The 24351-nt window shown below is 46.7% G+C and overlaps 1 protein-coding gene across 1 annotated transcript in view; it reads left to right on the plus strand.

Annotated features, from left to right (window-relative positions):
- Nucleotides 1–24351, plus strand: part of WNT3A (Wnt family member 3A) — a 98069-nt gene that overhangs the window by 34421 nt on the left and 39297 nt on the right. The window contains exon 2 of the mRNA XM_066553473.1: nucleotides 23519–23760. Within this exon, the coding sequence (XP_066409570.1) occupies nucleotides 23519–23760 (242 nt within the window). The remainder of the gene's footprint in view (nucleotides 1–23518; nucleotides 23761–24351) is intronic.

Here is a 24351-nt window from a genome sequence, read left to right on the forward strand (position 1 = left end):
AGCCCTGGCTGGACCTCGTGGCTCACTGCACAGGGACCCTCGTGGTCCTGGGGCGGGAGGAGCTCCATGAGGTGAGTCAAAAAACGGAGCCTCCACCCTGTTGGCCAAGCTGTGCTGAACTTGCTGATTTTCCCCCTCACCTGAGTGGGAAATGAGGGGTGACAGGCCAGCAGAACCCCAAGGGGACACATCCCAGCCCAGGATGGGGTTGGTGGGGTGATACAGCACACATGGACCGCAGGGCTGCCATGCTGACATTCGCACCCGCACGCAGACCCATGGCAGGGAACAGGCTCTGCACGGGCACACAGCCCTCACCTGAGTGGGAAATGAGGGGTGACAGGCCAGCAGAACCCCCAGGGGACACATCCCAGCCCAGGATGGAGCTGGTGGGGTGATACAGCACACCTGGACTGCAGGGCTGCACGCAGACCCATGGGAGGGAACAGGCTCTGCACGGGCACCAAACCCACCCAGGGATCTCCCCACTCCTCATCCCAGCCCTGGCTGGACCTCGTGGCTCACTGCACAGGGACCCTCGTGGTCCTGGGGCAGGAGGAGCTCCATGAGGTGAGTCAAAAAACGGAGCCTCCACCCCGTTGGCCGAGCCGTGCTGAACTTGTCTCAGCTGGAAGCCACTGTTTGCATGTTTTCCCATAGCTACTGGAATCTGTTTGATTCCAGGCTGAGGTGTGACACGCAGCTCCCCAGCTCCTGGATGGGAGCTGGCCCCGTGGATTTGGATTGTCTCCCAGGTGCTGAATTATCCAAGGGAGAAGCACGTTTTTCTTCACCTTGGTGGTGTGGTATCTCAGGATTGGGGGTCTGTGAGGAGTTAAGATCTCAGGCATGCAACATTTGGGGCTGAAGAAATCCTTTTGCTCAGTATTGACCCAATACCTCCTCTCACAGCCCCAGGTGGGAGCTGTGTCAGGCACATGGCAGGAGCTCTGCCATGCCCCAGCATTCCCCAGATTCCTGGGTCATTAAACAGCTCTGAGAAGCTCCAAGGTTATTATCAATTATGCTGGTATCTAGATTAGTCCCTGCTCTGCCACCTTATCAGTAACAAAGCCATAAAGCTGCCCTTTGGGATTCTTATCTCCTCACTTGGATCAAATCCCCAGTCTTGGTTGCCCACTAAGCTGATCTCATCTGCACAGAGTACCCAAAAGCTGCCAGCAGCTCTGCAAAGGGCTCAGGCTGTAAAACCATGACCAGAATCCTGATTTACTCGATCCAAAGCCCTCTGCAGCCAGCTCTTTCCAGGAAATCCTGATTTCACTCAAAGCTCACTGAAGTGATGCACTTCCAATGAAGGGAACTGGCAAAATGCTTTTTGATTTCCAATCTTCAGGAGCTGAGCTCCAGGTGGGGACAGCCTGACCACAATTCCTTACCTGTCTCTGTGAAAAAGAGGAGAAATAGCAGAAAAAACAACCTGAAGAATGATATTATCCAAAATTATAGGTTTGACTTGGCTGCCCCACTGGTTTTTTTCCACCTATCCTAAAAAAGCCCCACAAACAGAAGCTCCCAAGTGGTTTTAAAGGGGAGCTGATAAAAGTAATAATTACTTTGTACATTACTAATGATGTACAAACCACATGCAACAGTGGCTGAATTCAGAAGTTGAAAGGGAGTACGAGGCTGAGGGATCTGATCTGGGTCAGTTTGTGTGATTCTCTTAAGGCAAATCTGCTCAAGGCTTTTGTGAGCACCAAGTTTTAGACAATTTTTGTCTGAGTCTTCCCTGGGTTCCTACCTGTGCTTTTTCCTGGATTTTTCCTGTTGGCCATCATTTAAGAAGTGGCAGAAATAGAAAGAATGGGTGGAAATACGTTAAATATACACATTGTGCAAAGACACATCTGTGTCACCTCCCTGCTCTCATTTCCCATCTCAGTTTATTGTTTTGGGCTCCCCTTGGAGTCAGCTCCATCCAGCTGGAGAGGCAGAGGCTTCCTGGAGGTCTTTTTATTGGAAATTTCTTACTCTGGAATAGATTTTGGATCAGGCTATGGATCAAGCCTCCCTCCTGCATGCCAAATTTTGTCTGCTCCTGCTAAAGCATCCCTATAGATCTTTGTCAATTTAGCAACTGATACGAAAACAGTAGTTTTCATTAAAAACAAGTTTTTAATTAAATCTCTCAGTGGATAATTTTACTTGGTAAAGCAGAGCTGAACACAGATTTATTGGAAGTTTGACCTGAGAGGGGTTTAGTTGCTTTTGGTTCTGGTTTACTTATTTATTTATTAAAATTCTTGGACATTTTCATGGTTTTAAATGATGGAAATCTTAAAACACTTGGAGCAGCCATTTCTTCAGAGCAGGGTCCAATGTGAAGCACCTAACACAGGGAAACCTGGGTCATGCGTGGGATTACTCATTTTCCTTGCATTAAATCTAATCCTTATGAAAACTTTCCTTGAGCCAAACACTTAACCACATGTTTAAGCACGTGGGACATCCTGTCCTTACATTCTTGCTTGTGTCTCATTGATCCATCTCTCAGGGTAAATCAGGAACAAATGGAATTGACCCAGGAGGGGGGAAAAGGAAATTTCCAGCCCCTCACCACCTGCCCTATTTCATAGAGTGAGTTGAAAGGTTGAAAACTTTAAAAAAACCTCAGATCAGACAAGACTTGAGTGGAAATGCAGAAAACAACAGCGTTTGGTGTTGTTCCAGAGATTAAAAGGATAAAATTTATTGATGAAGTGGGGAGATTCCTAAATAGAAGTAGAAGTGAAGCCTCCCTCACCCAAAATTGTGTTTATAGGCTTACCACAGTGGAAGTGAGGTTTTCATAACCACTGACAAATGCCTGGTTATAGGCAGAGACAGGATGTGCACCTCTGGAACTCTTCTAAAGAACACCCACCCAGTGATCCATCAGCAGTTCACCACTGAAATACAGCTCATTCATTAATAATCCATCATCTACGTGTCAACAGCTTTGTCCTTAATTCCCTAATGGAATGGCTGTTTCCATGGATGGGGATGGTGATATTATTCCCACTTCACAGGCAGGAAATTGAGGCAAACCAAAATGCCCCCAGCCCACAGTCCCATGCTCACACCTTAATAACCACATCACCTTCTCTTCTAATTAAGGTAATTTACTGATAGAATTGATCCATGTGCACACTGGGATGATCATTATCTCCACTCTAGTGTTGGGGCAGTTTCATAACCCACCCAATCTGTCAATGCTGAAGGTTCTCCATCTCCAACAAGAGGGCTGAGAATTTTTTGTTACTCGGTGCTCAGGAGGTTCCTATGTGTGCTTAATCCAGAATTGGGACCCTGAAATTGAAATTATCACTCTTAAGGTAAAACACACACACATACACCAAAAAAAAAAAAAATTCTGGGGAAAATCTGCTGCAGTTCTGATTGGCAGTGTTTGATGATTAAAAACATGATTCATCCAAAAACAACCCACGCCTTGCAGTCTGTTCCCAGAGCTCTGGCGCCAACCAAATTCTGGGTACCCAAGAGACATTTCTGTCCTGTCACAGCAAGCAGCATGGGAATTGCAGCAAAGGCAATCCCTTCCCCTGTGCTTTCACAACACTGGGGACCCAGGGTCCAGTCTCACTTACAGGAAAGCCTTGGGTGCCAAAGCCTTTGTTGAGCAGGATGCTGCTGCACAATGAATGAAAGGGCCACAGCTGAGGTGTTCCCAAATGGTTTTTAGTTGAAGACCCTTGCTGATAAGTGATTAGATGCTCTCAACAAAAGGTGGTGCTAAAAGGATCAAGGAGGAAAGTCGGTGCTGAGTGGGAGCAATTTGCTGCTGAGAATCAACATCCTTATTCCTGTAAGGCTGGAGAAGGCTGCTAATTCCAAGGCATAAATCCCTTTGAGGCTTGCCACATCCCCGGTTTCAGCCGACGCTGGGATGGGTTAAAAGCAGGAGGGGCAGCATTGTAAAGCCATGATCTTATCCAAGCCTCATCCAGCTCGCTATTTATATGGTTGTAGATATATTGCATCCCATTGTCTAAGGCAGAACGTGGTGCTCAGCCCTTTGAGGGCTGGTGGGGATTGCTCCTCTGATCAGGGGATTTTACAGCACTCGGTGATAGGGAACTTTGTGGCCTGGAGCCGTGGAACATCTCAGCCTGATCGTGTCAGATTCCTTCCCGAAAACAATGAGGGGCTTGAGTCACTACTTGGGTGGGAAACCTCCAAGGAAATCTCGGTATGACTCTGTATCTTCAGGACCATTAGGACCATGAGGGCTACACCTGGTGGCTCCTTTGTCAGGTCTAACAACCCCTGTTTGAGTTAGAGCATTCAAAGAGATGACCTGGGTGGCATTTCCTAAAATTCCTGTGGCTCACATTCAGACCTCTTAAACCTCAGTGGAATTTATTGGAAACCACTGTAACGTCAAAGATCAAGAAAGGAATGAATAATTCAGGTTAAAATTCTGGTTTTGAGCACCTGAGAGAAGTTTGGTGATATTCAAAGTATCTCTGTGTGTGACTTCAGTCCCATGTCCAGTATCCTCCTCTGTGAAGGGAAGGCTGATGTAGCAGATGGTATGGGTCAGTCATTTCTCTCAGATTTGGGTATCCTTCTGCTTTTCTAGGATTTCCCCAGCTTTTCAGTACATCTGGATGTGGCAGTTTGGGTCCTGTCCTGATGCCTTGTGCAGGCTGACCCAGAGCAGAGGCTGGACAGAGCTAAAGAATAAATTAGGGAATTGTTAAAAGCATCTCTTCCATGGATGCACCTTGGGCAGCACAAGAGCCCAGCCAGGGCTGCACCCAAGATGAACCAAAATGGCCCCAAAATGCACCAGCGCTCCCGGGCTCTCTCCCTGGGATCAGTTCTGCTCCATTTGCATCTTGCAGTTCATTGTCCCATTCCAGCTTTAGCCCCTGCAGTCCCACCCTGCTTGTTTTTCTCTCTCCAGCCCACGGGGTTTGTGCTCTTGGGCTGAGATTTGGATCATTTGTCCTTGGTGCCCAGCTGGAGCAGGAATTGTTTTGTCTCCCTGCTCTGTGCACAGAGCTCAGCATGCCCTGATGTGAACCCCAGACCCACACACTAAAGCAGCACAGAATCTGAAAATATAAAAGCCAAACCTGAGGCATCAGTCCTCCCCTGTGCTGGGTTCTGGGTTATTCCCTCCTCCTTTGGGCTCCCTCTCCAGCACTGCTGTGCTCAGCATTCCCATCCTGGGGGTCAGTTCCCAAATCCCCACATCCTTCTGTGGATTTTCTGTGGCTCCTGTCACCCCCACAAGCCTGGCCTGGCACCTGGGCCGTGGAGGTGGCACTGGGTGGTGACATCCTGACCCCTCTCTTTGCGCTGCTGCCCTGCCTGTGCCCTTCACTCTCACCCCTCTGATGTTCCCACATCCTTCAGGCTCTCTCAGTGATGATGATGTGGAGTTTTTTGGGCTGTTGGTAAGAAGGTTCAATAGCACTGAGGCAATCTCATGGAGTTCCAGTTAAAACCAGCTTTGTTTGATGGCAATTGCTCAGCAGAGTGACACTGGAGAGTTGTCAACTCCCCACGTATTTCTTTTGTACTATGCTGATCCTAAATATCACCATTTTGAATTCTGTATTCCCTCTTTTTCTTTATATTCTGACTAAAAATACTGTACCGACATCACTTTTATCACCTCTGTTTAACAATCTCATTTAAAAATTGCACAAAATTAGTTTTCCATAGAACTGTGGTTACCACCACTAATTATATGACAATTTTTCCATCCTCTGTGGGTTCAGCCTTGTATCATCCAATTCCCTTTTGGGCCAGATAACAGACTTACAGTTATCCATTTGCTCTTTAACAACACAGTGGATTCCTAACCTATTTGGCATTCTCTTGTTTTCCATCATCACTTGGAGATTTATTACAAATGTTAACAGTAGTTATCCAGAAATATCCAATATTCCCTTCCTTCTTTATCTCCTTGTTTATCTACAGGAGGTTAATACATTATTAGGGACTACAAATGTGTGTTTGAATATCTCTGTATGTTCTCTAACAACACATTTAACAATTATTTATAGGTCATCCTCATGTTCTTAGCACTGATGACCATGGATTATCCACTATGGGCTTTCCTTATCGCTTATCTGCCTTTTCTTTGTCCTAATTTATATTCACAATTTCCCACTCTTCTCACCTGTGCACAGAGGATTGGGGTGAGTGACATTCATGAGCAGTGCTGGGAGCTGATGGATGAGTTTTAAACCTCCCCATGGGATTTCACCTACATTTATTTTCTTGCTTTTTTGTAAGAGCAAAGGTGATTAAGGAAATTGCATTCACTTTTCTTAAATTTCTCATGCTCTACCTGGACAGATTTTTCTTTTAACCCCCCTCTGTAATTCAGTGCTCCTGGATCACAGTCCCAGTAGAATCACTGATTCCTTAGAACCAGCAAACATGACCTTTTGTTTTTAATCATTTACCAAACAAACAAAAAAAAAAAGCTTTCAAAACTTTTTCAGACCCTTTCCAGCCCCCTGTTGTCATTCTGCCTTTCAAGACCTTCCCTGTTATTTATGATTATGCCTTAGCAGTTGCCAGTTCCAAGGAAAGTGGAAAGGTTCCTTGTCCTGAGCACCGTGTGTGCACATAGCAAGAGACAGTCCCTGCCCTGCAGCACTTCAAATCTAATCTAAAGAGACAGAAAAAAAGGTGGGTGAAATGAAGAATTATTAGTATGGCACGATGTTAGCAACTCCTTACCCCGGATCCCTGGCAGCTTTCCAGCCCCCAAAAGGACAGGAGTGCAGGTATTTCTGTTCAAGGTAAGAGCAGAGCAAGGGATTTTTTTTTTTGTGGAGGAAAGTTCTCCACCCTGATTTTGCCACAGAGGAAGGGGATTTTTATTCTGGGAATTTGGCACTTTTGAAGCAGGGGTCTACCAGAGAAGAGACAATGGCTGTGAGCAGCTGCTGAAGGCTCTCCCGCTGCTGTGTCAAAAAAAAAAAAAAAAAAAAAAAAGAGAAATAATAGAATCCACATTTCTGCAGCTGAGAAACTGAAGGGAGCATTCCCCTTCTCCCTGTCGAGATTTGACATGTGTGGACACAGACAAGGAGTGGGGTTTGCTTAGGCAATGCACCAGTGCTGACTCCTGCTATTCTGCTCACTGCTCTTCGCTTTCTCCTTACTGCTGCCTCCCATCCTACCTCATTCCTGGCCCCTTCTCTCTTTCTTTCACCCCTTCATGTCCTGCCTGAGTGCAGAAAATGAGCTTTTTTACAGCAGGAATCATCTCCCTGACACTTCTCCACCGAGCTCTTAGCACAATGGGAGCCCTAATCTCAGAGTCAGGTTCGAGGCATAATAGTAATAATTATTGTTGTTATCGTTGTAATAACAATGATGGAAAGATTTAGAGAAAGCAGGGGGGAAAAAAATGTTGCTAACAGCAAGGGAAGATTACCCTGATCCTGGAAAGAGGTGTGTATCAGCAACTTTTAATCACCAGATAGGCTTCCTCTTCCAGGGTGGGGTGATGCAGGAGTCTGGGAGCTCTGCTTGTGTTCCCTGATGGAGCATGTGCTGGGAGCTATGGGATTGGATCAGTCAGGGTGCAAAAATGGGTTTTCCTAAATTCAGGTGCCCAGAAAGTTGGGGAATGGACTGCAGGCATCTGTCCAGGTCCGCCAGCAGACAGTGGCCTGGACCTCACAGCCAGAGAGGTCAATGTTTGGCCACTTACAGGGTTGGGAGCTTGGGGTTAACAGCCAACGCGGGCATGTGGGGCTTTCTCCCCCTCTCCTTTCTTTGGAGCACAGCAGATAAATAGCTCCAGGTGAAGGCCTGCACATTCTTTATGAAGCAAAACGTGCTGTCGGTGTAAGGAGGCGAATGTGTGGCCCGGGGCACCATGTGCAATGTAATGTGTCTCGAGTCCCTTGCACGGGCTTGTTTGAAATATGTGTCAATAACAGCAGCAGCAGCAGCAGTTTGCTGCTCAGAAAGGAAAAGGAGAGAGGGGAAAGCAGGAGGGCAGGCAGGTCCCCATCCTCCCCCAGCAGCCTCCTTGAAAACCCCAAAGCTTCCCCTCCTCCCCACCACCCACTTGGTGAGATCTGAAAATCAGATCAGCACAGTGAATGCCCAGCACAAGCACTCCAGCAGAGAGCCAATGTTTTCACCTGCAAACTCGTTTTTACAGCAGAAGCAATAAATGATCTCTTGCAGGGAGAGGGGGAAGCCTCTAATTATTATTTTTAAGGGCGTAAACCAAGCCCAGGTTAAAAATTATGGGGGGCTGGCTGTCTTCCTCTTCTTGCTTCCTGTTCTAGACAGGATTCAGGTCTCGGTGATTTCAGCAGAGTGAAAATTAGCACCTGCAAGTGCCATGTGTGGAAAGCCACAGTCCTTGTGCACAAACCTCTTTGCCACCACTGCCACAAGAGAGTGGCTCCAGCAGCTCTCACAGGGAGGATGGATCAGCACATCCCTGGGGGAACTGCTGGATTCCCTGCCTCTGGATATCTCTGGATCAACAGTGGGCACCTTTCTGGAGGAGGTGATTCAGGCCAGTGCTGTAGAGGAGATGAGTTAATGGGTGGTCTGACTTGGTAATTATACACGTTGATGAATCCATGAGATTACAGTGTTGTTGGAAGGGAACTCAGCAGAATTCCTGAGCTTTTGTGACTGCCTCTCACCAGATCCCCTGCTCCAGCTGAGGAAAAATCATCTCCCAAGGAGACAATGAGTGGAATAGTGCTGAATCTTCAGTCCAGAATTTTGTGTCCTGGTGAGGATGTCCCTGGCTTGGTCTACAGTGGGAACTGCTGGGCTCGGGGCTTTGCTCCTGTATTTGCTATAATTCCCATGGAGGGGGTTTCTACCCCACTGCAGCCCCTGTTCTGCTCCCAGCAAGTCTCTGTGGAGCTCAGAGCCAGACCTTTGGCCAGAGGGTTTGGTACAGGCGAACACAAACCGCTTGTTCATCACCTGACTAAATAATCCTGAGGTCGAGGTGGGATTCATCCCGCTGGACACCTGCACGGCCAGTAACTCACAGCTGAGGAATCACAGAACCATGGAATGGTTTGGGTTGGAAGGGACCTTAAAGATGATCCCATTCCACCCCGTGTTGTAGGCAGGGACACCTTCCACTGTCCCCAAGCTGCTCCAAGCCCTGTCCAGCCTGGCTCTGGGCACTGCCAGGGATGCACAGGTAGCATTACACTTTCATGGCCAGGGGAGTCCAGCACTAAACTGGACTTAACTCCATGACTTAACTTCTAGTTGAAACTGCTATCTTGACTAGGCCAAGTTGCTTATCTCCTAAATGTGGCCAGTTCTTCCTGCTGGACACCTGGGACATGTGGGATGGCTGGCCCAGCTCTGTGTTGCGGCCACCCACAGCAGCTGAGGGTCCCCATCAAGGCTCCCAATCCTGGTGTAGATTCCCAGTGGTACCTGAGACACCCAGGCAGGGCTGGAAGCCACTGCACGGGTCCTACAGAAAACCTGTGGCACTTGGGAGCCGGGTTTGACCCCCAGGAGATGTCCCTGTGCACTCAACCTGACCCTGGCATGTCCGGAGATATCTCACCAGCTTTGGGAGATTTCACCCGCCTTGTCCTGAGCTTCTGACTCCCAAACGTTATTAGTCACTGTTTGTAGGAAAAGGAGGTGTAAGAAAGAGTTCCTTGAGGGCACCCTCGATGTTTCTGGTGGATTCTTGGGTGCACCAGAGCAGAGAAATATTCAACCAAGCCTCCAAACCCGGGGATGTGTCAATAGGTGTGTCCGTGTGTGGGTACACGCGGGAAGGGAAGGGAACAGAGAACATCTGATGGTGGCATCAGGGGTAAACACAATCTCATGCTCATGGCTTGGCTTCCAATGCCATTTTCAGCCCTGCAGCTGAGCAATCCTTTCCAAAGAAAGTGTCCTCTCTGCCCTCCTGGTTGGTAGTAAATGGGGTGATGTCCTGTAGGTGAAGAGCTCAGAGACCTTTAAAGCCCTGGTGTCTTTGTGCTGTGAAACCTCCAGGTGTTCCTGCTTTGTGTAAAACAACTGAGCCCTTCCTATTGCTGCTAAACCCCCTTCTGTTCTTCTGAACCTTGGTGATAATCTGTGGAACTGAGTTCCATTAATTAATTGGTTCAGCATTGTCATAAACCCCAGAGTTGTGCTCTAAGACAGTAGTTATGGAGCCTCCACACCATTTAGGATGTTATTCCTGTAAAGTCCCTTTAAAACTGAACTTTCTCTTGTCCAGGCAGTATGGGCAGTTCAAAATTCCTATATTATTTAATTGAAAGAAAAAAAAAAAGTTGCTAAAATCTTGAGTGGTTTGTTCAGTTAAATATTTCTGGCCAGTCAAAATATCTCCATTAGATCCCTACTTTCCCACATTCTGATGCATTTTCACTGGCACACGTTGCCCAGAGAGGTGGTGGGTCCCATCCCTGCAAACATCCATGGTCAGGCTGGATGGGGCTCTGAGCAACCTGATCTGGTTGGAGACATTCCTGATCATGACCAGGGGGTTGGAGTGGGTGACCTTTGAAATCCCCAGACAAACCATTCATGCACAATCCATTCCATGATTCTCTAGTTCTGTATTTAGGGTCTGGGAGCATGGGAAAGCTGAAAACCAGGGAGTGAGCAGCTCTTTGGTGAGACAGAGCTGCTTCTGCAGTGGTGCCTGTGGCCACTCAGACCCCACATGAGATCCATGGATGGCTTTGCTTTGTCTCCAGTGGAGCTCCCTTCCCACAGAGTGGCTTTGTCACCGTTCAGATCTCCTGTGAAACCCAGTTATGGACATTGCATAATCCCCCAGATCCACCAAGTGCTTCAGTTCTGCACAGAAATCCAAGCTGGAAGGAATCCATCTGCTAAGCTGAGTGACCTTGAAGCTTTATTATTATTATTATTATTATGCTGAGGAGGGCTTGTCTCTGGTTTCTAAAGTAAACAGAGCAGGGATCTTGGCAGAGGAGCTTGCAGCAGAAAGCTGGGATTGCTTTCCCAAATTCTTGGCTGCTTCCCTTGCTGCATGTCAAAGCTGGTATCTGTGCCTAGCAGTGATCACCCCTCCACGAGCTGATCACGGTCTGGCAGCCTGTCTGAGCTCCCCAGCCACTCTCAGACAGAAATCATTAAGGCTGGGATGCTGCTCAGGTGTGCAGGTGCTGCTGCTGCCACTGGAGAGGTTCCCAAATCCTTCCACGGAGGCTCCGTGCCCCCAGCACTGAGGGGTCCCTGGCTCTTCACCCAAAATCTTGTTCCATCCCCCCAAGTCAGAGATTTGGGGTAGTTTATGCTGCTGCAAGGACAACTCCTGACTCACTTTCTTCGTTCAAAATCTTTCCCCTCCTGCCTGCAATGGGGATGGTTCAGCCTGGACAAGAGAAGGGTTCAGGGTGACCTAATTGTGGTCAGGACCTGAAGGGAGCTACAAGAAAGACAGAAATAAACTATTTACAAGGGCTGCAGTGGCAGGAGAAGGGGAAATGGCTGCACACTGAAAGAGAGTAGGGCTGGATTAGATATTAAGAAGGATTTCTTCCCTGTGAGGGTGGGAGGCCCTGGCACAGGGTGCCCAGAGCAGCTGTGGCTGCCCCTGGATCCCTGGCAGTGCCCAAGGCCAGGCTGGATGGGGCTGGGAGCAGCCTGGGATGGTGGAAGGTGTCCCTGCCATGGCAGGGGGCTGGAAGTAGATTTAAGGTCCCTTCAAGGTCCCTTCCAACCCAGGCCATTGCTGTATTTCTGTTTCATGATTCTTCCTCCTTCCCCAGTTTCTTTGCCATTCACCAGCCTGACCCTTTCCAGATGTTTTTCATCCAGGCTCTGCCTCACCAGCTGAGAAGCTTCCACCCTGGAGAACAGTTCTGTTCCTCTGAGGGGCATCAGGGCATCACATCTGCCAAACCACTTGGAGAAGAAACTCTCTGAGCCCCAGCTCCTGGTGTGAGAGCAGCAGACCCCAGCAGGTTTAGGGAGAGGAGCCTGGAGGGGAAAGCTTGGTCCTTTCTCTGGTGCTGCACGCATTGGTGGCGCCAATGCTCTGGCTGAGTTTTTGGAATTTAGACCAGGTCTGGAAGAACCTTTCATATCAATCATCTTTTTTCACCCAAGAGATTTGGAGAGTGGGTCGTCTCTTGCTTGAGAGTCATCAAATCATGGGATGGTTTGGGTTGGAAGGGACACTAAAACTCATCCCATTGCACCCCTGCCATGGCAGGGACACTTTCCACTGTCCCAGGCTGCTCCAAGCCCCATCCAGCCTGGCCTTGGGCACTGCCAGGGATCCAGGGGCAGCCACAGCTGCTCTGGGAATTCCATCCCAGGGTCTCCTTTGAACACCCAGTCTAAATGTATATAAATATATATATATATATATATGGCTTCCTTTCTCCAAAACAGATTATAAAACCTTGACTTTAGGTCCTTGTCACTGTTGAGGGGTAGCCAAATGGAGGGATTTTACTCAGCACCCCAAGAAAATGAAGCTGCCTTATGGCTGAAACCTCCCTGGCTGCTCCCTCCACAGCAGAATGAATTTTGGGCTGAAGGAGATCCAGCACATCCATTTCAGTAAACAGGAGCTATCTGCAGACAGTGCTAAAAGTCAGTGCTGTAAAGCAACTTAAACCTTTCCCTTCTTTCCCTACACCAGGTTTTATTGTGGTTGTTATTCTTTCTGTTGTAAGAGATGATCTCTGAGAGAGAATTTTTCTCTCTCTCAAGGTGTATACAAATGCCAGGACATCCACTGGCACTTTTCCTGTACCTCTGAGCGACTCATCAGTCTGTACCTCTTTAATTTTACTGAGATCTAGCTGAAACATGTCAAGGAGCCATGAGGATTTTTTTCCCATGCAAAGCAGTTTCTTTGCAAAAAAAAAAAAAAAAGAAAAAAAATCCAGTTATTCTGTTGCAGCAGAAATTGCACTTTCATTTGAGGAAAAAAATCATTTTATAAGCAGAAAAAAAAGTTTGAGCTTTGGCTTCATGGCAGTCTTGTTGCTGTTTTAGTGCTAAATAAGAGTTGTTTTCTCTTTGGGCTCTGGTGTTGTTTGTGTCCTTCCTCCATGTGGATTTTTCACTGTCTAATCCCAGGTCATCTTTTCCCAAAGAGAGGGAAGGAGAGGATAAGGAGCTCTCTGCCTTCTGCTGCTTTCCACATTTTCTAAAAGCTGGAATAGAGATCTGAAACCTCTTTCTGGAGGGAAGTTTGTCTTTCCTGACCTGCTCTCATGTTCCTTTCCCGTATGGCAGGACCAGGATCCAGACAAATATTCCCCTTATTCCCTCTGGGACAGAAATGGTCCTCAGAGAAGGTGTAAGATGTGTTTTTGTCTATTTGTGACTCTGGAACAGCTGATTCCCTCTTGATCAGTCCTTGAGTCGTTCAGAAGCTCTGAATGAGAGGAGAATTGTGACATTTCAGGCCAAAGGAGGAGCAGATTCCATGATGAATGAGTGATATGAAAGGAAGCACAACCATAATTTATTGCCAAGTACTTAGAAGGTATTTTGATGGATAGTGCAAGTAGATGAAAAGCCCTTTTGGGTTTGGGATTTTTTTTTTTTTTCAGTTCATTAGTTCAAAGTGAAGCAACTTTTTCATGGTAGCAGAATCAGGTATGTGATCAGAAATCCTTTTTTTTCCCAAAAAATCAAAACATTTCACTTAGCTTTTGAGGTTCTGAGTATTTTAAGATAAACATAAAAGATTTTTACACAAAATACAGTTGCTTGCAAATCCACCCTCTAAAAAACTGTTATTTTTACATTGGTCAGAAAAATTAAGCTTATTATGAGTGCTTGGCAAATATGCCAAACTCAGAAGATTTCAGGGTGGGTTTTTTTGTCATGTAAAAAAACTGTGTCCAGTCCTAGGTGGCAGTTTCAGTAGAGTTGATAAACTAGTGTAGGAGTTTGCCCTTCCTCAGATGTTTCAGATTTGGACCCAGTGACAATGAGAAATGGCAAAATTCCCGATGAAACTGGAACTGTGCTGTGGGTCTGCAGAGGAAACAATCCCTGAGGTTGCCCAATCCAAACTTCTAATTTGGTATCGATAATTACATGAAAAAAAAGCACATAACAGTGTGACAAGTTCCTTATTGACTGTCTGGGAGCAATAAAAGTCCTTAAACACATGCTCGGTTTTAAATATGTGCACAAGCCCCTGTGTTAACACGAGGCACTGGCTGAAGTGCTTCTCTAAATCTCCTGCATTTTCCTTAGGAGTATTTTATGACCAGAACAAAAAGTAGTTGTAGGATTCATTAGAGGGGAAAAAAAAAATAGAAAAAAAAAAGAGAGAGAGTGCAAAAGGAAGGAAAAACAAAGAGGAGGAAACTTTATGGCTCCGTAAACAGCTGTAAGCAATGTCTCTGGTCGGGTCAGACCGGTCTGAGTTGACAAGGCAGTGTCTCCAATTATATAGCATGCTGTAGCCTGTAAAAATGAAATCAATTTGTTATTTTTCTGGGAGAACATTATAGCGTGAGTTCACACATTTGGTGAGCCTGATGAGTCAGTGAAAGCCAGAGGAGGAACTCGCAGCCCTGTGTGTGTGAGGGTCTGTGTGTGCTCACCCAATGCATATTCACAGCACCTTCTCCAAGGAAAGGGTGAGAAGTGAGAGTTTCCAAGGAAAGGGTGAGAAATGTGAGCAATTTGCTTTACCAGAGCAGTGGACAGTGAAAATCCTGCTGTTCTTACCCAAAACCTCAAACTGACGGCGCTCTCCGTCCGTGGTTCTCATTTCAAAATTGGCTTCACTGGCAGAGAAGTTTCAGGATAAAATTCCCCCAAGCACTTAAGCACTTAAGCAATTTAGAAGTCCAAATCCAATCTTTGCAGGGATCTGAGGTCTTTGAGCCCAGTCCTCCAAGGTATTTAGCACTGACATAGCCCAGGCCAGACCTCAGCGCAGGGGGATGAGCCTTAATGAGAGGTTTGAAACCACAAGATGTACTTTATATTGCTGAGCATTTAAAAAAGGTTCAAGTTGGGAGGTTTTAGGGGTGAGGAGGGGGGGAACTGGGAGCATTAGGACTAGCCACAGTCGTAATTATTATTGAAATTCAGAGTAGGAGTCTAAATATCTTTGCATTGTGTAGGCATTTTTCATTGCCTAATATGTTGCTTTATCCCTTCCCTCCATTCCCCTAATTTAGCACACCTGACCCAGAAAATTAGAGCTATTTTCACCTAAAACTTCATTCCAGTGCCCAAGTTATATAAGCATTGTGCTGGGGAGAAGGAGGCAGGTTCTTTTCCAGGCCAGCCAGTGGCTGCCTCACAAACACGCATTCTTTCCATTTGTCATGAAACCCTGAGAGGGGTTAGGCTGGGAGAAGTCAGAAGTAAGGCAGCAAAGGTGTTTACATGAAACTTTAAATTGCTCCCCTTTCATTTGCAAGTAACTGTTGTTCCTCGTCCCAGGTGAATTTATCCATCAGCAATATCATTAGATGAGTTCATTATAACCACGAGATTTACAGCGCTCATAAACTGCAGTGTAGGTGGCAGATTAAAATGTTAAGGCTTATGCATCTCTAAAACCCTGCACTGCCATCCTGGCACGTTTTAGGAGGTAAATGGAGCTGCATGGAGGCAGATCTGAAGTGGGGAGACCTCCAGGGAGCAGCCCCAGATGAAGGATGGGGAATGGAAGCAACACCAGGGTCACTGGAACCTGGATCCAGGCTTGAAAACGTGGTTTGAGGGGCCATTATTCTGCTGCCTGGGTTGTTTTTCAGATGACATGTGTAGCAAAGGAGTTAATTGCCTTGGGTAATTAAAGAGTTCCAAAGACTTTTTCCAAGGAACTGGGTTGTTAATACTTGTATTCTCTCTCCTCCTCTGTTCTGTAGATCCTAAGGGAAGACAAAGTCAAAGCAACATCTCTTGCACTCCGAGTGGAAGGTGCTGAGTGTTGTGGTGTGCCTTAGTTCCTGTGGGAATTCGCTGTCCTGGCCAAACCTCAGCTCAGGGAATTTTGCTTTCTTAGCACCTACTTGAAGCTGCCACTGAGCTTATTATTTTTCAAATCCAGCCTCAAACCACTCTAAACAATCTGTCGTGCTCCGCGTTAGAGATAGCAAGGACTTTCCTTGGCCTCCTCTTCCAGCTCTCCAAGGATTTCTGAGATTCTGCCAAAAAAAAAAAAGAAAAGGGTGAAATTCCCAATTCCTACTTTCAGCTTGAAAAAAACAACAAAAGGTGTCCAGTTTGTGCTCCTCATTTTTGCACAGCCAGTGCTGCCTCCGGGGCATCTCCAGTGATTCAGCCCCCCTATCTGAGGCATCTCTCTCAGGATGGGCTGAGTTGCCCTCTGGAGATGCTGATGTTGCTCCATGGATCCCGGTAGACAGCGAGCTTGGCCGAGGTTCCAAACTTTGAGATGGTCAGAGTGGGGTGAGGTGAGTCCCACGCTCGGAGATGCTCTGATGAAAGGTGCAGCAGAAACCCAGTGCTGCTGCATCATCACCATCACCACTGCTGTTATTCATACAGGGCAAGGGTGAGGGAATCATTGTGGGAGAAAAGGCACCTCCAAACCTCTGTGTGTGTGCAGGGTTGGACTCGGCCACACAATTATGGGCATACTTTCAGGGTTAGAGGAGAAAAAAAAGGATTTAAATATAGCCCTTGTGCTGTTCTTGGAGATGAATGAAGAATTATCCAGCAAGAACAGTTAACCCAGTAGGTTACAAACTTTTTCTTTTCCAGGCTGGAGGAAAAAAAATCTGGAAGGACAGAATTTGTGCTGTCTAACAGGTTTAGATTTCTTTTTGTGAACCCCTTTGAAATGTCTTAGGTTTGATAGCATGATGCCCAGAGCCAAATGTTGAAGACCCCACCACAATCAATGTTGCAGAGAGTAATAATTTCTGAATTAAAGTATGACACTTCTGTAATTTAAACTGCCTAGGCCTAAGCTTGATTGTTACTGGTCCATGCAAAACAAAAAAATAACCCCCAAACTGAAAAAATATCTTTCATCAGAATCAGTTACTTGATTCATGTCTTCGAGAGCCAAACCTATCATTTTGCTGATCTGTGTTAAGGTGGTTTCCAAGTTTTCAACTAAAACAACAATTAAAATTGTTGCTATTGTCCACATTTTGTAGTTGCTTGGGTTTAGGATAGTTTTAATCTCACAGGATAAAACCACTTTGATGCAGGAGGGACAATAGTGAGCAGAATGATTTCCTTTTCCATTTAAAATAACGGGGTGTGACAAGTTCTACTTCTTTTCATTCTAAAATTTCTCTAGGTTTTGTTTGCACAGTAAAAAAGAGAAATAAATCACAGCCTCTGCTGGAATATTGGTATTTTCTGTGAAAAACAAAGCCATTCAGTGAATGTAGAATTAGAAGTTTTCCTGCCTGTCCACCCACTGGGCCTCTGGGCTGGTGGTTCAAACCATAGAATCATAAAACCATAGCATGGCCTGAGTTGGAAGGGACCTTAAAGATCATCCCATTCTGCTCCTGCCATGGCAGGGACACCTTCCACCATCCCAGGCTGCTCCAAGCCCCATCCAGCCTGACCTTGGGCACTGCCAGGCATCCAGGGGCAGCCACAGCTGCTCTGGGCACCCTGTGCCAGGGCCTCAGCACCCTCACAGGGCACAATTCCTTCCCAATATCCCATCTCTCCCTGCCCTCTGGCAGTTTGAAGCCATTCTCCCTTGTCCTGCCATTCCAGGCTCATAAATTCTCTCTCTCCATCCTTCTTGTGGGTCCCTTCAGGTCCAGGAAGGCCACAGTGAAGACACCCTGAAAGCTTTCTCTTTTCCAAGCTGAACAAATACAATTCTCTCAGTCTTTCCTTGTAGGAACCACGCTCCATCCCTCAAATCCACTTTGCAGCTGTTCTTTGGGCTCACTCCAGCAGGTCCATGTCCTCCCCATGTGTCTCATGGACATTTGTGTGTCCAGGGTGGACAAGACACAGAAAAAATTCCATCTCCTATTCCTGGTCTCGACCTCTGGGATATCCTTGCCATCTTCCAGTTGTCCATGTTAGATGGACACCACACTCCATCTGTCTTGTGGCAGCCCTTTGTGGTGGTGAGGGATTTTGGGAATTGACTTACAGACCCTGCCCCAGGAGCCTCTTGACATTAGCCATGCATGGCAGCCCCCATTTTTGGATCCTTCACAGCCTTCCAGCTGCTCATTTCTCAAATAAAATTAAAAAAAAATAAAAAAGGTGGTTTTAGGCAGCCTCAGATACATGGATTTCATGCTGGTCAACTTGAAGGGTTATGGTGAGAGATGAGAGAGGGTCTGTTTGGGATGTTGTAGGGTGGAGTGGGGGCTGCCCACTCCTCACCTGCTTCTCTGTGAGCCCCTCTGGTTCCAGGAGATGTGAGACAGCCCTGGAGGGGTTTTCCTCACAGCCTTTCCTATGGACTCTTCTCCAGCCATCTTCTCAATTTCAATATTTTAGGATCATAATGCCACAGATGTATTGTGAAAATCCATCTTTTTAGAGAAAACGCTTTACACAATTTGTCCCCTTTTTCATCACGTGGTTGAGGTTCTTCTGAGGGATGTGGCACCTCAGAGAGGCAGCCAAAATGAGTTAGGAAGGAACAGGGGCTGAGCTGAACCTCTGGAAACCTGGATGGATTATAGGAAAGGACTTGGAGGAGGCATCTTGCTGTTAGGGGGTTCCCTGCAAAGAGAGAAGCACTGAAGGCATCTGTAAGAGAACATAAATCCCTCTGTATGAGTAGATAGACATCCTTTGATTTGACTTCTTCAGCAGGACTAGCTGGACAAGAGGAGCAAAGTCACTCCTGGTGCTCAGTTTGTAATATTTGGTGGGATTTAGGTGCCCACAGGGTCTTCTCTGGGGTCATTTGGCAAGTTGCACCCTTGCTGTTCAGCATTGATAAATTAAGTTATTTTCCCTGTGTTGGGGACCCCAGAAGGACATCCCTGGAAGAAGCTCTCAAAAAGCCCCTCCAGGATGAATAGCAAAACAAAGCTCAGGAATTAGAGAATTCAGGGAGAAGGAGGCAGCTGTAGGAGTCTCCACACACTGCTCCTGATGTGTCAAGGACTTTTGACATGCTGAGAAGGTGCTGACCTTGAAAAGTCAGCAGAGTGGTGCTGTGCAGTGAGGTCATCCAGAGCTGAAACCCTCTCTTTTTTCTGAAAAAAAACCTCTGAGCAGGTATTTCCTGCATATTTCTCCCTCCTAACCTGGCTGGGGTGTCCATTCCAAGAGGGAGGGTACATGTAATTTATTAAGAAGGTGGCCAGGTACTTATTTACAACGGCTCTGCTGAAGGAGCAGATAGATTGAGATAAAGGAAATGAAGAGCTCTCGAGGTGTGTTGGCAAAGAAAAATGCTCACTGGAGGTTGAATTAAACACTTCAGGGCATGCAAGGCTTAAAGATAAGCTAAGAACTTTGGCTGTGGACATACAGAGCAGTGTTTTCATGGCTCCTCCTGTGCTAATGGGAAGAAAAGCCTGGTTGGTTTGAAAGCAACAACTCTTTGACCCTTTCCCTTGGTTCAGACTTGAGCAGAGCCTGTTCTGGGCACGAGTGTGTTTGTAAAATTGAGAGCTTCAGGAATTCTCCATGGAAAAGGAGAGGTTGGGGTCAGTGCATCCTGGAAGTTGTGGTGCTCAGGGAATTTGAAGGTTAGACCACAGTAGATGACACTCGGCCCATTTCTCAACACAAAATTGCCCACATGAAGGAGATTGTTTAGGAGGAGAGCCCAGGAGAGTGGAAAAATGCAAATGCCAGGTTTGATCATTGGAAACAGCAAGAAAAAAAAAAAAATGAATGATGGGAGCTACGAGAGAGTTGAGCAACACTGAAATGAGATTCTGATCTTTACAGACTTTCCCAATCTTTTCTAAAGGTTTGGTTGTTGGGTTGTTGTTGGGTTTTTTTCTGGGTGGAGGAGAAGGTTGGAAGGTTCATGAGGTTCCCACCTGATGATCAATAATAATGACAGGGAGCTGAAAGAACTGGGTTCTCCTAAAGATAAATTGACTTTAGAGAGGGAGAAAGTGTTTACAGCTGGAAGCAAAGTAGAAACCAAAAGAGGGTGCTGGGGGAGATGTTATCACACTCCAGGAGCTGCGAGTGAGCCAGGAGCAGGAGCAAGAGCAGGAGCAGGAGGAGGAGGAGGAAGAGGAGGAGGAAGGTGCTCAGCTCTGCTCAACAGCAGAGCCACTGCTCATGGGGAGATGTTTTGAGATTCCACCCTGCAGCTCCAGCTGAGAGTTAAGTGACTCCACGGTGCCCCATGAAATGCCAAATTGGTGTTGCACCGTCTCAGGGCCTGATGACACCTTGAGAACAAGGCTCTCGCTGGAGATTGTCTTTTGCAGATTAAACTTTCCAGACTGTAACTCAGATCAAAGTGAGGTGTGACTGTTTCCCTGCTGTACTGAGCAGGGAGCAGAGTGAAAAAGCAATTACAGGTATTTCTATATGTTTTTGGGGTTTTTTTTAATCTTAGAAAATCTTCCCAGCCACGGAAATGAATAGTTGAGGGCACCAACCTATAAACTCCTCTTCCTATGACTGGTATTTTCATTTTACCACTGGAGTAACCACCAAAAAAAACCAACCCAGAGACAGGCTTGAGTTTGGCTGTTCAAATGATTAAAGTTTATGAGGTTGGAATCCTAAACTTCATCAGGGTCCTACTGATATAGCTCAGAAAAATCCATCTGGTTTCACAACATTGTGGATGGAGCCTGCAACAGGTTGGAGGTAACTCATGGATACTTTATCTTTGTTGGGAACTGGGTAAGGGACTTTGGAAAGCTTTGGGAAGGATGTTGGTGGCTGCAGGTGATGTGGAAACAAACTCTACAGATCTTCCCACCAGAGTTAACCTCAGACACCAGAAAACATCCACACTTTGGACTCCCTGTCATCAATGGCTGGAGGATGAGTAGGAACAAGTAAACTGATGTTTTCACCTGGAGACTTCAATGAAGGCATCTCTCCAGATGGTTTACAGAGATAGGACCACTTACCTCCCAGTCCTAAAGCTGGGAACACCTCCTAAGTCCCAGTCTTGTGAGAGTTCAAAGAATTAAAATTTGGGTATGTGGCACCCTAAAACTCAACAAGGCGACAGAGGCAACACTCAACAAGTCCTCTGAAACCTGAAGTATCAGAAGGTGTCTTTAGCCCAGAAATTTTGGTCCAGTGCTTTGTATAATATTTAACAGCAAAACAAAAACGTGCACTTGGCATGGGCTCCATTTCACAGATGGCTCTCTGCCAGCTGTGTACCCTGAATGAATCTAAAGCTCAGAAAACCCCATATCTAGCCACTGAGATAAGGAAAATGAGTTTAATGGGTCCTTTCCTCACTTGTCTCCCGCGGGTTCCTGCAGGCACCTGCAGGAACTCATCTCCTTCCTCCAGCTGAGGTCTCTGTGTGTCCTTCAACCCAGGGCTGGACTTTCCTGGGTGGGAGAGTTTCAAGGAACTTATTATCCCTGCTGGTTGTCAGGGATCATGGTGTGACTCACCTGGAGACTCCCAGCGTGCAGACATGCCCCAGCCACCCAGGGGGGTTTGAGTCTGGCCAGCCCAGCCAGTGGGGGCAAGGCCATGATTCACCCCAGCCCCAAGCACACACCTCAGCTGGGCAGGGGCATGGAAATGTCTGCTGCTCTCTGATTGCAAAAGCAGCCTGGGGTGAGCTGGAGACACCCCAGCAAGCGTTGGAGGGTGGGTGACAGGGGCACAATTTGGAGCTCCTTCCCCCTTTTAATGCAATGTTAAAAAGGGGCACTGCTGGCGGGCAGTTCATGCTGTTTGTCTCAGCCTCCCTCCTTGGGGTCAGATTAATTATCCTTTAATGTTGAGATTAATCATCTCCCAGAAGTCCAGCCGAGGTGGAGAGAGGCATCTAAGTTCAGGAAATCAGCTGGAAATCCTTTGGTTTCCCACACACCTTCCACCTTGTCCATCTGAAGTTCATTTAGCGGAGGCCACGTTCTTGGCTGAGCTGATTATCCAGGTTCTAAACTCCTAGCTGGAGCCATTTGGAATCCAGAAATGGATGTCCTCATTTGCCTGGAAAGGATGGATTTGTAAAGATTAATCTGGAGTTGGCAAAGCCCTTGAGATGTGGCTCCTGACCATGTGAATGTCACCTTCTTCTCACTTGTGGCCCCTCTAGACCAGGTCCCCTCCAGGACAGGAGTTAATTGGCTGCAAGGACCCTTCTCCTTAAAACAAAGCAATTTTAAAATAATTTTTATCCTAGCCTAGAGAACTGCTAAAGTCAAACTAATTTTCTTCTGGACTTTGGCAACGATAGAATTCTTGTGTTATTTTTTAAGTCAGAGCTAAAGAGAGTGAAGGCTTTATTCCCTGACAGCCCTGTTGATAATTTAAACACACCAGGCTGTTCCCAAATGAAAACCACACAGCAAAAAAATGAATGTAAACAGAAATACACACTGCCCAGGCAGGTTCCTCTTTGTCATTAATTCAGGGCAGAAAAGACAATCAAGAGATTTAATTAGAAGAAAAGGAAATTATACTCTAAAAATCCCTTCAGTTTTAGTAATCAAGGTTATTATTAGAAGCACCAGTAAAAAACACTTTAAAAATCTATCTAATTAGCTGCATATCTGCTGATCTCCCTGCAGAGCTGACTTGTTTGTCTCCAAGGCTTCACCAACATAAAGGTTCATGGACACTCCTTTCAAGACTTCCACTGGGCTGAGCACAGAGTTTGCACTCAAGTTTAATTGGGATTGGTTTTTGGTTGTTGGTTTGGTTTGGCTTTAATTTCATTCCCCTCACTTTAACCAAAGCCCCACAAGAATGATGCTGCTCCCCTTCCCAAATTCTTGGTGCTGCCTTTCCAAAGACTCAGAGCTTGATGGTTTCAGCTGCTGGAGTTATTCCTTTGGGTAGCTCCAGAAGTGCTTTTGACTCAGCTGCCAAAATTTCCTATAAAACATCTTGTAAGAGGTGTGTCTCGGAGAAAGAAATGCATGTTTGACCCCCTGGCTGGAAAGGAAAGGAAAGGAGGGAAGGAAGGAAGGAAGGAAGGAAGGAAGGAAGGAAGGAAGGAAGGAAGGAAGGAAGGAAGGAAGGAAGGAAGGAAGGAAGGAAGGAAGGAAGGAAGGAAGGAAGGAAGGAAGGAAGGAAGGAAGGAAGGAAGGAAGGAAGGAAGGAAGGAAGGAAGGAAGGAAGGAAGGAAGGAAGGAAGGAAGGAAGGAAGGAAGGAAGGAAGGAAGGAAGGAAATATTTCACAGCGATGGATTAAGGCTTTGGGACGATAAATAAAAGGGAAGGAAGGTATTTAAAGTAGAGTTTTTTGCCTTGCTGGGCCTGTAGGGAACTTCAGGAGATGTTTTAGGGATCAATAACAATGAAAATGGTATTTCCTGGTGAGGAGGAATGCCGAGGAACTAAAGACATTGATTTCCTGTCCCCATTCTTCTGAGCCAGAAGCACAGAGGTGAAACCCAGCCTGACAGATCTCTTTTCCCCTGTTTTTGTTGCCCAGGTCCCTGGCCATTGGTCACCAGTACTCCTCCCTGGGGACTCAGCCCATCCTGTGCGGGAGCATCCCGGGGCTGGTGCCCAAGCAGCTGCGCTTCTGCCGCAACTACGTGGAGATCATGCCCAGCGTGGCAGAAGGGGTGAAGATTGGCATCCAGGAATGCCAGCACCAGTTTCGAGGGAGAAGGTGGAACTGCACCACTGTCAACGACAGCTTGGCCATCTTTGGGCCCGTGCTGGATAAAGGTGAGTGAGGAGCGACGGGTCTGGGGAGATCTGTGGTGGAATTGGCAGCAGAGGTCTTGAGAAAGCTCCTGTGAACTCGTTCCCTTCTGAAAAAAAATTCCTGTAAAATGTCCTGCAAGAGACAGGCCTTGAGCTGGATAAAGGAGTGGGGTTATCTCCTCTCTGAGTCCCTTTCAGCATGAGTTACCCCATCATCCTGCACCCTGGGAATGAGGGTTTCTGTGTTTGCAGTGCTCGAGCTGGACCTGGCTCCTTTTCTGAACCCCGTGCTGTATTTTCAGCTCTCTAGAGGATGGCAGAGGGGAAATGATGAGCTGTTGGGGATGGTTCCTAGGAACTGGACTTAGCAGATAACAGCAGTTTTTATACTATCATGAAATACAATGAAGATCAAAGGCCTGGGGAAATCACCGTCAATTAATGCTTAGGACAGGGTGCAAATTCAGGCAACTCTTTCTGCACCCCTTGATAGAAGTGGAAACTCTCAGAAATTTTTTGCCTTAGGTTGTTGAATCTTATGGGATTTAAGCCCTAAGCTAAGCTTAAGTATCTGGTCTTTTCCCTTATAAGTTGATAGGAGCCTGTGAGAAC

This window comes from Molothrus aeneus, chromosome 1, assembly GCF_037042795.1.
Source record: "Molothrus aeneus isolate 106 chromosome 1, BPBGC_Maene_1.0, whole genome shotgun sequence".
Lineage (NCBI taxonomy): Eukaryota > Metazoa > Chordata > Aves > Passeriformes > Icteridae > Molothrus > Molothrus aeneus.